General features: G+C 40.6%; 1 protein-coding gene across 5 annotated transcripts in view; it reads left to right on the forward strand.

Moving 5' to 3' along the window:
• Positions 1 to 10,804, forward strand: part of EIF4G3 (eukaryotic translation initiation factor 4 gamma 3) — a 301,001-nt gene extending 290,197 nt beyond the window's left edge. For all 5 annotated transcript variants that reach the window (XM_027521372.1, XM_027521381.1, XM_027521391.1 and 2 more), the window contains 4 exons: positions 2,866 to 3,012; positions 6,646 to 6,727; positions 8,217 to 8,363; positions 9,846 to 10,804. In XM_027521372.1, the coding sequence (XP_027377173.1) occupies positions 2,866 to 3,012; positions 6,646 to 6,727; positions 8,217 to 8,363; positions 9,846 to 10,027 (558 nt within the window). In that variant the 3' untranslated portion in view covers positions 10,028 to 10,804. The remainder of the gene's footprint in view (positions 1 to 2,865; positions 3,013 to 6,645; positions 6,728 to 8,216; positions 8,364 to 9,845) is intronic.
• Positions 10,805 to 13,878: the final 3,074 nt, after the last annotated feature.

Consider the following 13,878-nt stretch of genomic DNA (forward strand, 5'->3'; position numbering starts at 1 on the left):
AGCTGCATAAGGATGATTTCTCATGGAATTCCCGTGAGGCCCAGCGTTTGTGCTTCTAGGATTGTGTACAAGAGAAAGGAAAACGTGTGGCCCCCTTATTTGAAGTCAGATAAACCTGGGTTCAGATTCCAGTTTTCTCCCACTTAAGACTTTAAAATTACTTGATTTCTCTAAGCTTCAGATTCCTTACCTATGAAATGCTTATTATAATATCTGTCTTACAGAACTTATATGAGGATTAAAAAAGAATGTTTAAGAAGCACTGAGCATAGAGAGGAACTCAGTCAACTATGCATAATGTTGTTATTTATAAAAATGTTTAGAAAACAGAAAAATGAGGCCTCAGAAAACTTGGCCATCCTTACCTTGACTTTTAGCTTTCTTCTAAAATGGCTGATGTAATGCCCTTTTTCTGGGAACCCTAGTACATTCTATAAGAGATAGTGATGAGCTGATCCATAAATTTGAAGCCCAGCCTTCCTAGGTTCTAGGAAGATTAGATGGCTTGCAGAGAAACACAGGGATTCTGAGGGATAAATGTTTCTCTCCAGTGAACAAGCTAAACTTCACAGCTTACCACTGACTTCATTCAGTTCAGTTCAGTTCAGTTCAGTCGCTCAGTCGTGTCCGACTCTTTGTGACCCCATGAACTGCAGCACGCCAGGCCTCCCTGTCCATCACCAACTCCCGGAGTTCACTGAGACTTAACGTCCATCGAGTCAGTGATGCCATCCAGCCATCTCATCCTCTGTCGTCCCCTTCTCCTCCTGCCCCCAATCCCTCCCAGCATCAGAGTCTTTTCCAGTGAATCAACTCTTCGCATGAGGTGGCCAAAGTACTGGAGTTTCAGCTTTAGCATCATTCCTTCCAAAGAAATCCCAGGGCTGATCTCCTTCAGAATGGCCTGGTTGGATCTCCTTGCAGTCCAAGGGACTCTCAAGAGTCTTCTCCAACACCACAGTTCAAAAGCATCAATTCTTCGGCGCTCAGGCTTCTTCACAGTCCAACTCTCACATCCATACATGACCACAGGAAAAACCATAGCCTTGACTAGACGAACCTTTTTGTCTCTGCTTTTCAATATGCTATCTAGGTTGGTCATAACTTTCCTTCCAAGGAGTAAGCGTCTTTTAATTTCATGGCTGCAGTCACCATCTGCAGTGATTTTGGAGCCCAAAAAAATAAAGTCTGACACTGTTTCCACCGTTTCCCCATCTATTAACCATGAAGTAATGGGACCAGATGCCATGATCTTTGTTTTCTGAATGTTGAGCTTAAAGCCAACTTTTTCACTCTCCACTTTCACTTTCATCAAGAGGCTTTTTAGTTCCTCTTCACTTTCTGCCATAAGGGTGGTGTCATCTGCATATCTGAGGTTATTGATATTTCTGACTTCGTTAAGCCATGGTAAAGACTCACTTTCACATTTTTAGATTTTTTTTATTTAGGAGCAGTGTAATTAATGTTTAAGTTTGCTATTAATGTTCGTTGCTCCCAGACCTCCAATTGTCTGTGTAGGTGTAGGGTAGGTTAAAGAGGTATTCTGTATAGGTATCCTAACATCTAAAGTAATGTTGAAACAAATTTGGAGAGTGTTTCAGGTTATGAAAAATCAGTTGCCTGTTCTTAAAAGAACTTATGGCCATCATCTTGTGATTTTGTATGTATATTGAAATGTGATAGTTAACGCATTTATCAATGTTGAATCAGAAAAATTGTGATACTGAATAATGTTTCTGAAGCTTTATAGGAATATGTTATTTAAAGGTGGTACAAAAGATAATTAAAACAATGAATTTTTTTCACAGAATTCCAGGTAATTTTTGATTTGTGGATCCAAGGAGGATACCGGAATATATATGAGTCTTCTATGATATTAGAGAAAAATTTGTAAATAATGTTTAGTATTTTAATCGTTATGGGTTTTGCATGGAGAAGCTGTATAAAGCAAAGCATACTTACATACCTCATGGTCTTATACCCTAGAAAATGAAATATCACTTTGATTATTGATTTTTTTTTAATACTCACCAAAGAGTTAAACAGTCATGGCATCATTTTTCACACTTGGGTTCAGCATGGTCAGGAGGTGTTTGAAGGACTTGCCAAAACTAAAGGTACAGAGTTTTGGACAGCTGCTCTGTGGCCATAGTGATGTTAATCATAGGCTGCCTTGCTGGTGCACCTGCCCTGCCTTAGAGCTGTGTCACAGCCGAGAGCAAGACCGAAGCACCCACAGGTATGAGGTTAAGTGAAATAAGCAAAGAGAAAGACAAACACCGCCTGGTTTCACTTGCACATGGGAGCCACAGAACAAATAAAAACCCATAGACGGAGCGAAGGGGTAGGTGGTTGCCAGAGCAGAGGGCTTGGCAGAGGTGAAATAGGTGAAGGGGGGGTCAAGAGGTGCAAACTTCCAGTTACCAAATAAGCCGGTTATGGGAGTGTGTAATGTGCAGCTTGGAGAGTACAGTCAGTAGCATTGTACTGACTTTGTAAGGTGACAGAGAATGACTGGGCTTACCGTGGTGGTCATTTCACAGTATATACAGAAGTCAGATCACTGTACTGTACACTTGAGTCTAATATTGTGGATCAGACATATTGAAAATGAAGACTGAAGCTCAGAATGTTTTGGAAGAAAAGTAAGCGTGTTTTTAAGAAGAATCAGAGATACTCAGTATAAAACAAATGGTATATTCAGAAGAATAATGCGTTTAGAATCTTCCAGAACCATAAGTACAGAACGGCTTCTGCTAATCATTGTGCTTCCACGTGAAATAGAAGAGATGGCCCATGACTTTGTTTTCTTCACAGGGTGATAATATTGAATTATTTTCATATGTTTAACTTTGTATGTTTCAGAAGTTGGACTTTTTAGAGTCTGACAGTTCCTGTTCCTCCGAAGCACTTTTGAAGAAAGAACTCTCTGCCGAAGAGCTGTATAAGCGACTCGAGAAACTCATTATTGAGGACAAGGCAAATGATGAACAGATCTTTGACTGGGTAGAGGTATAAAGACTAAAGATTCTTAGTCTTTTATAAAGTCAAGTAAAAATATTCACAACATAAGCCATTTTTCTGGGTCTCTCAGTAGTTTCGTCCATACACGACATTTTACCATCAAAAATATGCATTTCTTTCTCATGTTCTCACATTTTAGATACTATCTTGGATAAAATTAATAAGCAATACGTAATTATTATGAAATGTGCTGGCTTACCTTTTCATAACATACCTTAAAATCTTGTGTTGTAGAGTCCATTGATCATGTCTGTATTTAACTTGTTATTGTATTCCTTTAAATATTAACTTTTGTTTATGTAGATGTGTTTTTTTTGTGCACATTTTCATGGAATCATATACTAATCCCAGTTGAAAGAAAGCCATAGGGGGCTAATCTAGTTCTCTCCATCTTGTATAACTCTTGTTTTGTAGTTCTTCTAATGGGTTGTTGTTTCTTTAACCATTTCCAGGCGTTGAGAAATAATGAAGCTTCTTATAATTTTTTTAACCTATTTTCCCTCCTGTCTTTGGGACAGTCTATCACCTCACCTAATTGGGAATATTTTTTAAGTAATTTATAATAGCCAATAGGATATATTCCTGACTCCTCCTCCAGGTTCTTTCATTCCTTCTTAAAAACTTGGTATCCAGGCCCTTGTCTGGTTATCCTCATACAAACATAACCTGCATTTGGAACACGCCTCTCAGAGTGGCACGTGTGCACTGAGCATGCTCGTCTGCAGTGGCCCAGCAGCACAGAGTTCGGTGGTGCTTCGGCGTTCTTTGTTTTCTTCTTTAACCTGTGCTTCTGGCAGACTCACCACAGTGAACCCAGACCAGTCCATTCAGTCTTGTAGTGTTCACTCATTTATGTTCTACAGGTCAGTCATTTCTTCCATGCCAAACTTATACATTTGATTTTTGAGCCAAAATAGTGTTTTAAACATTTAGTTCTATTTAGATTTACCTTCTTAAATTAGACACTTTTTTAGAAGTCTTGTCAGTACATTTTGGATTCTAATTTGGTCATCCATTTTGCTTGCCATCTTTTTCACTCTGTATCTTTTTCACTCTGCATTTGATTACTATGTCAACTTTGCACTCACTCAAGTTATGGGCAAAGTGTGTGAGTAGAGTAGGACCAGGGACAAAGCAGCATACTTTTTAGGACCAGATCTCATTGCCATCCCGGTGGACATTTCAGCTGTTAACTTGTTTATTATTACAAGGGAATACCTGTTATAATTTGTCAGATGTCTTGCTAAACTCTGGAAAAGTTAAAGCTCTATCCATCGGGGCTGCCATATGGTGATCATATCAGAAAAGGAGAGGAGGGTAGTTTAGCACGAGTTGGTTTTCTTTGTCCTTATTTATTCTTAGCATAACCATCTCTTTCCTCTGTAAGACTTTAAAACCATTCATATGATAGTTTGTTGTAGATTTTAGGATAGAATTAGTATCAGGCTTTCTGGTATATTATTGACCTCAGATACCTTCTTTTATGTTTTAGAAGTCAGGTCAATATTTGCATACTGAACATTATTCTCTTTCATTTCAGCAGTTTGGTCTTTTATTTCTCATATATTGCCAAATGATGCTGTTTTCACCTCTTCATCCACGTTGGGGCCTGCTTTTTTAAATAGTAGTCTTTATTTAGCTTATCCCAGACCAACAGTTATTCTCCTTAAAAATAAGACAAAGGGTAAATTTTAATGAATGTAAATGATACCTAATAAAGGTGAATTTTGAAAAAGGATCAAGGAAACAAAAACGTCACCGTGGTCACCGAGCGCACAGTGCATCGAAGGTGCTTGTTGCTGTGGGTCTGATCCTACCACACAGTAATCTCACTTGGCTTATCGTTTCCAGTTAGCAGACCCATTTTCCTTACGGTTCTTGCACATTTTTGTTAATATCTTTGCTTCATCTTTAGTGTTCTTGATACTTTTCTTCATGTCTTTTCTGTTCTTGAATACTAGAATTACAGTGTCTGGCTTTATTTGGTAGAAAAGATACACAGTTTGTTTCTTTGAAATGGAAGAGACAGTCACATGGTTTCGAAGTGTTATCATCTATCAGTAATTACATCTAGCTGTTGGTGATGGACAGGGAGGCCTGGCATGCTGTGATTCATGGGGTCGCAGAGTTGAACATGACTGAGCAACTGAACTGAACTGAATTTGTTTTTCTCCGACTCTGCTTGAAATCTGATCCTTTGGGGATTTTATACTCAGCTGAAATAGCTCTAAAACCTGTTTATAAAGTATTGTTGAGCCGAAGAGTAATGGTGTGTTTTTATTCTCTCATTTATTCAAAAATAATTGTTCAGACTTTGCAGAAGTAATTTCCAGGGCTAGGCCAGCCTTGGCTTCAGCCTGTATGTTATTTAAAGAGGTACACGAGCATAAACCATATAAAACATAAACCATTATGAAATCTTTTCTACGTAGCTCTTACCCCACGTTATTCTCAGCCTTAGCTATTAGCAATATCACCACATGTTTCTCGTCCTGTGGGACGAGATCAGTAGCAAAAGGTGGCCTGGCCCTCTGTGTTCAGCTCTGCCAGTATCCTGTAGAGCTAGCCATCTGACTTGTTAACCCCTCTTAACTCTGCTTTCAAGAAACCACCAGTTCCTCCCAAGTGATAATGTGAGGTTAGGTATTCAGCAAAGAGAGAGATACTCATTAATCTACATCAGTTCTAAAATTCATAAACATTAAACTGATCTCTAAATATCTTTGAAATTCTTAGCTTTCTAACACATACCTTTTTAAATGGCATTTTTAATTTTTCCTAGCCAGTTATTTTAAAAATGACTCAGTAGAAAATACTGTGCTGTGCTATGGTATTCTAAACTATTAAAAGAAGCTGAGATAAGCATTAATTCTGTTCAGAGGCATAAGGAACATAAACTCTGGAAAATATTTGAAATGCCTAGAAAATGGCTGCATTTGTGTGTTTTCTTCTTTTGCTTATCTGGTTTAGTGTAGTATTTTATAGCAAAAAGATAAGATCTTAAGAGAAGTAAACTAAAAAAATAAGGTCTCCACCTTATTTACTCTATTTAACTTACCTCTGAATATGTGTTTTTGCCATCCTCAGAAAAGAGGAACAGTTATCTCAGCAGTACCTGAGGTGTTTATTTGAGGTAATTCCGGACATTAGCCTCTAATTCACAATAAAATTAAGATGAAAAAGCAGTGTTAGCACAGCTAAACGTAGTTGCATACTCCTGAGCAAAGTCGGCCTTAAAATCTCTGTAGTTGAGGAGTAGTTGTTCTTTCAGCTTTGTAGATTTGGATAGACCATCGTAAGATGGCTTATTTATTGAAAAGGGAAGATGCTTTTAAACAGTTGCGCTTCGGATGTGTATCGTTCGCAGCACTGTTTAACTGAATGAATAAAGGATACGGAGTGGTCAGCTCCCCGGAAGCAGAGCACTGCTACATGGCGCACTTTCAGGGAGAACTGGCGATGGTCCCAGTATTTCCTGGTGAATCAGAAGACTAATTTCTACTAAAAAGTTGAACGGGATCTCGTGTGCCCTTAGTGCAAGATGAAGCCTGGTTTAGGGGAAAATAATACCTCTGGTGTGCCAAGGGTACCTTTAACTATTCTATTTACTTTGGATTGCAGGCTAATCTAGATGAAAGCCAGATGAGTTCACCTACATTCCTTAGAGCTTTAATGACAGCCGTCTGTAAAGCAGCTATTATAGGTAAGTAGTATTTCTGAAGGCAACATCTGAAAATCCCCCGTATGTCAGCTGCTGACGACGTGGGTCAGAGTTTGTATCACCTTTAACAGTTGCACTGTAAGGCTCAGTTCCTGTGCCAAGTGAATGCCATTTCTGTCTGCCAGGCCTGGCTTCTTGGGCCGCGGGCGCAGATAGCTGCTCTGCCTGCAGCGAGCCCAGATGTGAGAGCTGCTGGGGGCCTTCTGTTCCGCAGTTCAGCGGGAAGCTGGCGCCTGCTCCTGAGGCTGTTTGCTGTGTGGACTTTTCCTTTACTTCTCACCTCCCACATTCAAAGGCTCCCCTGCCTTCCATTCATGAGTTAAAATGAACAATTTGAATATTCTTGTCCAGTGTCACTAATCTCAAAAGAAAAGCCACTTTATGTAAATTCATGTGTGGGGAAAGAAAATACCAATTATTTCTCCTGTTTTATGTTGACCCGATAAGACAATATTATTGAATGTTTATGAATTACATAGACAGGAGTCAGATTAGTGGAGACTCTAAATGGTCCAAGCTGCACGTAGTTTTTACTAATACTTCATGAGATCATCCACTTGGTCTTGGATTAAAGTCCACATTTTTGTCACTGAAATAGAAAAAAAAAATGTATCAGCTGAAAAGTTGTTCAGAATCATTATAGAGATAGCTTCATAATTCAAGATTTTCCATCAAACACCCGATGGTGGTTGCCGCTGTCACAGCTGGTCCTCATCCTGCTGATGATGGCGCTTCCCTGGTGGCTCAGGCCTCCTGCCTACCCGTGCAGGAGACGTGGGCTCGATCCCTGGGTTGGGAAGATCCCCTGGAGAAGGAGTAGCAACCTATTCCAGTATTCTTTCCTGGAGGATTCCATGGACAGAGGAGCCTGGCAGGCTACAGTCCATGGGGTCGAAAGGGAGTCAGACAGGACTGAATGACTGAACAGTAGCAACAACTGCTAGTAATGATACAACGGTTCTAATTCTTTTACCCTTCTTAAGAGATTTAAATGAACTCTCTGTTTAATTTCTCTTCAGTTTCCTTTTTAATGTTTTTATGGTTTGGAATGTCATGAGACTGCTGTCCCTGTTTAATTATGATTAAAGATAAAGAACCGAGTGCACTAGTCTTGAGGGAGCCCAGCACTCTAAATCCATCCCCCTCCATACTTTTGTTTGTTTGTTTGTTTCGGGAAGAATTTCATGGATTCTCCTGGTGGTCCAGTGGTCGGGACTTCGCCCTCCAGTGCAGGGGGTGTGGATTCGACGCCTGACTGGGGAGCTAGGATCCCACATGCCTCACAACCAGACAACCAAAACATAAAACAGCAGCAGTGTCACAACAGATCCAGCAGAGCTGTTTTGTTTTTAATTGAAATTTTAGAAAATTTGGCGTTTCAAAATTCCTTGCAGGGTCATGTATGTCTTACTGATTCAGAAAACTGAAAACAGCTGTGTGTGTTAATGCTCAGTTCTTCTGTCTCTTCCAGCCGACTGTTCGACCTTCCGAGTGGACACTGCTGTTATCAAGCAGAGAGTGCCGATCTTACTCAAGTACCTAGACTCAGATACAGAGAAGGAACTGCAAGCACTTTATGCACTACAAGCATCAATAGTAAAACTTGATCAACCTGCCAGTAAGTCTCCCTCTTGCTACAGTTAACCCAGCTGAAGGGTGAGGCTTATCCAGGGCAACACTCGAGAGACGGTTTGATGGACTTTAAACAGTGGGCAATAGCAGCATCCTGAGTGACAAAACTCAGCCTGTAACTTTGATAAACATGAATGTTTTTAAGTGGTTGACTTTGATGAGAAAATGACAAGAAGACTAGTTTATATTATTCATATTATCTGAGGAGATTGAATCCTCATTCTCCAGCATGTCTGTCTTATAAGAATCTCTGCCAGGATGGAAATGTATCTGTCAGGCAGCGCATGACAGCCATGAACCACTCGTGTCAGTCAAGCACCTAAGTGTGGCTACTGTGACTAAGGAACTGAGCCTAGAATGTTAAGTGTCAGCAACCCCTATGGTCAGCGGCTGCCCTGTTGCGCAGTGCGGGTCCAGGGCAGGCAGCCTTAGCGTCCGTGTGGTACAGCTTTTCACCTTCTTGGACCCAGGCCTTAATAATGAAAGAGGGTGATCCTTGTCAGAGTCCTCAGATAGCCAGCGAAGACATGAAGGCATTTTAGACTAATTTTCGGTTAAGAGTTATAGTTAATTCTGGCTAACCAGACAAATAAGGTAACCCGAACACCCAAGTGTTAGTGATCTGGTAAATTAATTGAATCATATTAAATCTTGAAAATTCAGTTGAAACTTCTGAAAGTGGACAGTAAGTATATGGCTATTTCAAAGATAGCACTGAAGTAATTCTTTGGCATTTCCTTAGGTTGTGACTTCTGCAAAGTTTTTCTTCTTGGCTAGTGTTGTTAAGTCCCTTTGGGATATAAAGGGAGGGATTGGAACAGTCCTTGGAGTGTAACTGAAGAGATATTTTGTCTATAAATCTGTCCTTTTTAAAACAATAATATAAGCTAAGTTTCCATGATGACTGTAAAACAGAGGACTAAAATTGCCCAGATCATCTGGGCACTGAAAATAATGGCTGTCATTTCACTGGATAAAATCCAGACAAGATAGTTTCTACTCATGTTTTTCATATGAATTATTACTCTCTTCGTTTTGACAGCGACATTAGAGGGGAGAAAGTCCATTCTGCCTTTTCCTCCCAAAATTTGTAAAAATTAGACGGTTTTATTGTAAAATCTCAAAGAAAATGTATCAAAAGGAAAGTTTAAAGAATTATTCTTATACTTTTAAGTGTTTAGGTTGAAAACTGTGTAACATCAAACAGCTCAGTAATATCAGAAAACAGTTCAAGTTGAATAAAATAATAGGAATAAGAACTAGTTCTGACTGCCTGACTCCTTTCGCATTCTTTAGACAAGTGGCTTTTCTCTTAGGCTGTCAGGAGGGGGTGTGATGAAGTCTCACGGGTGCCCTGGCCCTGACGGGGCGTCCTGCACAGGAATTCCTTCCCTGCACTGGATGGGAATGTGGCCTCCTCACAGCCACAGTGCCCCCAAACCAATGGTTTCCTTTCGCCTCCTTGCAGATTTGCTACGGATGTTTTTTGATTGCCTGTATGACGAGGAGGTGATCTCTGAGGATGCCTTCTACAAGTGGGAGAGCAGCAAGGACCCGGCAGAGCAGAATGGGAAGGGTGTGGCCCTGAAGTCTGTCACGGCGTTCTTCACATGGCTGCGGGAAGCAGAAGAGGAGTCTGAGGATAACTAAAACTTCAAATACACAAAACGAAAGAAAAGAAACAATTTAAGTATTTTTTTAAAAAGTTTCACGTCTTCGCCAATCACAGTGCAGCAAGGCCAATTCTCGCAGAAACCCCCACGTGTGCACGAGTGGGAAAGGGGAAAGAGAAAAAAAAAGGTGATCATGGAGGAAAAAGGTACTGGAAAAAAAGTAAACTTCAAACCTGAGGGCGGGAGCACTAAAACCAAAATACATGTATTATTTATAGAAAATATTTTCTGTTTTAATCTTTTCTTTTTAAATGAGGACTCATACTTTAAAAAAAAACACATCTGTTTAGCAAAAAAAAAAAACAAAAAAAAAAGTTGAGAACTTTTAATTTATTTTAAGGACTGCAAATGCCAGTGTAATTTTTTAATTTGCAGTTTCTGTAAACAACTTGTATAATAGAAAAGCAGAGAAATAAATTTCCCTCCCCTTCAGATGCACCTCACGTTTGTTTTAAAGCATAGTATTTAGTCCAGATTTGAGAAGGTTTGGGGTGAACAAGGTAAGAAAGATTTTTTTTTTTTTGGCATCAGATCTTTCTGCCTGCCTCTCAGCTTGCTTCAGAAAATAAAAAAATCACAATAGTAATCAAAACATACATAACCTTGGAACAGAAAGAAATGCTGTGGACCAGAGAACTCCAAGAATTATTCAAAAAAAAAAGTGCTACCCTGGGAAAAGTACTCTTAATACTTTTGAAATCTTTAGAGCAACTTTAAGGCTTGTAAATACATAGAACAAATATTTAAAAAAAAAAACAAAACAAAAAGAAATTGACTCAGTACTATTTCTTTTCACTTTCAAAATATAAAGAACAAAATAAAGGCAAACATTGCAAGTTTAAAAGAAAGTAAAGTGACTTCTCCTTTTGACAGCTGCTGCGTGTGCGCCCATCTCTGGGAGGTGCCGTCTGGCTACGTGTTGTCTAATCCGGATCGCTTCTGAGGGCTTGGCGGGGGAGAGTGTGTGTGTCTATGTGTCTGCATTTGGAAAAGGCAAGCTACTTTGTGGGCAAAGGGGGGCACTCATGCTTGGGTAGGGGAGCTTCTCTGAAGCCCAAGGGATGCTTCTTTCCAACACCAACCAAAAATACATCCTTGGTAGAAACAGACCCAGCAGCACTACTTTAAGTCCCCGAGTGTCCCACTGCATGCATTTGGGTTAGGGACAGCACTTCCGTTTGAAACCACCAATACCAGTGACTTTTAAAATCATCACTGCCTCCAGTGCTTAAGAAACCCAAAGATGTCCTTTAAAGAAACCAAAGTTACATTACGCTTCTTAAAATAAGTGAGCATGTGGTTTAAAACCAAACCAATACCACGTGTGAAAATCACATTTACCCCAGCTTCAGATTCATGCAAGCCATTCTGGTGAGTATAAAGTGGACTGTGGTTTGGGCCTTTGTTTCTCTGACAGGTATTGGAGTGCTGTGCTGTGCTTTGTTTTGTGTGTGTGTGTCGTTTCTTTTCCCCTTTGATGAAGTTGTTGTCTCTACAAGTGGCTTTCCATTTCAATTGTTTGTAGGCCATCACCCTACAAATGTATTTATGAAGAAAGCCAGCTGCTCCCAAATACGCAGCCTTGTATTTTGTGTCTGAATAACCAGAGTTCTTCTGGCTTCCATCTCTGAAGAAATGCTCACGTTAAGAGACTTGGCGAGACATGTAATGCACAAGAACAACATGTTCCATAGCAGTAAAAAGCTCTCTCTCTCAGGATGTAGTTGAACACAACACAGGATCCCCCTCCGTGAGCCCCCAGAGCCCCCTGTGAAGTGGCCGAAGGCTGTTCTCCAAGAACCAAGTCCTGAAAGTCCTGTGACAGGCAGGTGACAGCCGCTGTCATAAGAGACGGAGCCTGAAAAGCTCGTTCAGGGTCTGACCGCAGGCTCTGCCTGGGAGCCCTCCATTGGAAGAAGCAACTCGATTCTATGTTATTTTGAGTTTTAACAGCTGCCAGAACCAAAGTGCAGAGGATTCTGAGCCAGAAATCTCCTGACTGTGATGTAGTTCTAGGTGTTGGCAGCACTCACAGGGCGTGGGGGTGGGGCTGGGGAAGCAAGGTGGGGACTGCCTTCTGGAAATCAGTGGCTGTTGTTTGCAGGGGTCTAGCCAGGAAGGAACTTCGGGTAGCAGTGATAACCTGTTCATCAGTACTTCAGATGCGGACAAGTGTCAGGATTGGAGGAAAGAGAAGAATATCAGGGAGAAAATAATTCAAGGGTTGAAAAAAGCTTCAGCCATATAAACATCTGTAGTACAGTAACAGAAATAAGTGTCTGCAGTCTCATCTGTAACATGAACCGTGATGAGAAGACTCCAAAGTAACTTCTGGGTAACTTGTTGCTTTATATACAGAATGTTAGATGGGTTAGCAAGGTTACTAATGGCAAAATATGAGCAGAGTGGGATAACTGATCCACAGTTGGACCAGCTGAAGTGCAGAAACACCGTCATGACTCTTCCTCTCTCTGCAGTTTTCTTACTTGAAAGGGAGGTTTGGCGGTGTTTGGTTTAACGTGATAGATGACATGGCAGCGCTGAGTCGCCTGCAGCTTCCGCTTTAAAGCTCCTTCACTTTGGGACGAGGTCCATTAAGTTCACTGAAGGTGCGCTATGCCTGTATTCAAACCAGCTAACTTACAGTGTTTCATTAAGTTTAAATGAGTTTTTTTCCCTTTGTAGCAAAAGAACATGATGCCAGTTTTCAAAATAAACTCATTTTAGTTCTTGCGAAAACCAACAAGCCAGTTCATAGCTGCATCATGAACTTGTTTCATTCAGTAAATATTTATTGAGCATCTACTCTGTTCTAAGTGCAAGAAGTATAACTGAATAAGACAGTCTTTACTCTCATGGAAACTCACATTTTTTATGGAAAATGAAAGCTAGAATTTTACATGTTACATCAGCATACTGACCCACTAAGAAGTGTCTGCCTTTGTTATGCTGGCAGATCTTTGATTTGGTTTTTGTCTTTTCTTAACATTTCAAAATACACTGTAGGTTATTTACAATTATTAGCCCAAAGATAGTTGTATCTGTTCTAGAAACGCTCTTCAAACAAATTATCATCATGGGTTTTTTGACATTTTTTCTTTCAAGTGGCTCCATTCCAGTCAAAAGGATTCTAAGCTAGAAAAAAATAGTCTTAGGTTAGTGGATGTAATTCTGTGGTTTCATTACTTACGTTTTGTTCTTTTTTTTTTTTTCTTTTTGGCTGTGCCGTGCAGTTTGCAGCGCTCAGTCCCCCGACCAGGGACTGAACCCTGGCATAGAGTGAGCGTGCAGAATCCTAACCATTAGACTGCCAGAGAACTCCCTAAGTTTTATTCTTTAAAAAAAAAAGGGATCCAGTTTTTCAATTTTCACCATGCTATTGGCCTTTATGCACTCCTTCATTCCCCATTTTGAAGAGAGGAGCATTTTTGCGTTCCTTTTTTTTCTAACTGAGATATAGTTCACATACTATAAAATACACCCAGGACTTCCCTGTTGGTCCAGTGACAAAGAATCCGCCTGCCAGTGCAGGGGAAATGGGTTCAGACCCTGGTCCGGGAAGGTTCCGCGTGCCACAGGGCAGCTCGGCCTGTGGGCCACAAGCCCTGAACCTGTGCTCCAGGGCTTGGGAGCCACAAGTCCTGAAGCCCGCGCAGCCTAGAGCCCGCGCTCTGCAGCAAGAGAAGCCACTGCAATGAGAAGCCCGTGCCCCACAGTGAAAGAGGGCCGCCGCTCAACCTAACTAGAACCCCAATCGGGGACAAAGACCCGGTGTAGCCGAAAGTGAACGACTTTCTAAAGCCACACGAAATTTACTGTGTTCACCAC

The sequence above is a fragment of the Bos indicus x Bos taurus genome, chromosome 2, assembly GCF_003369695.1.
Source record: "Bos indicus x Bos taurus breed Angus x Brahman F1 hybrid chromosome 2, Bos_hybrid_MaternalHap_v2.0, whole genome shotgun sequence".
NCBI lineage: Eukaryota > Metazoa > Chordata > Mammalia > Artiodactyla > Bovidae > Bos > Bos indicus x Bos taurus.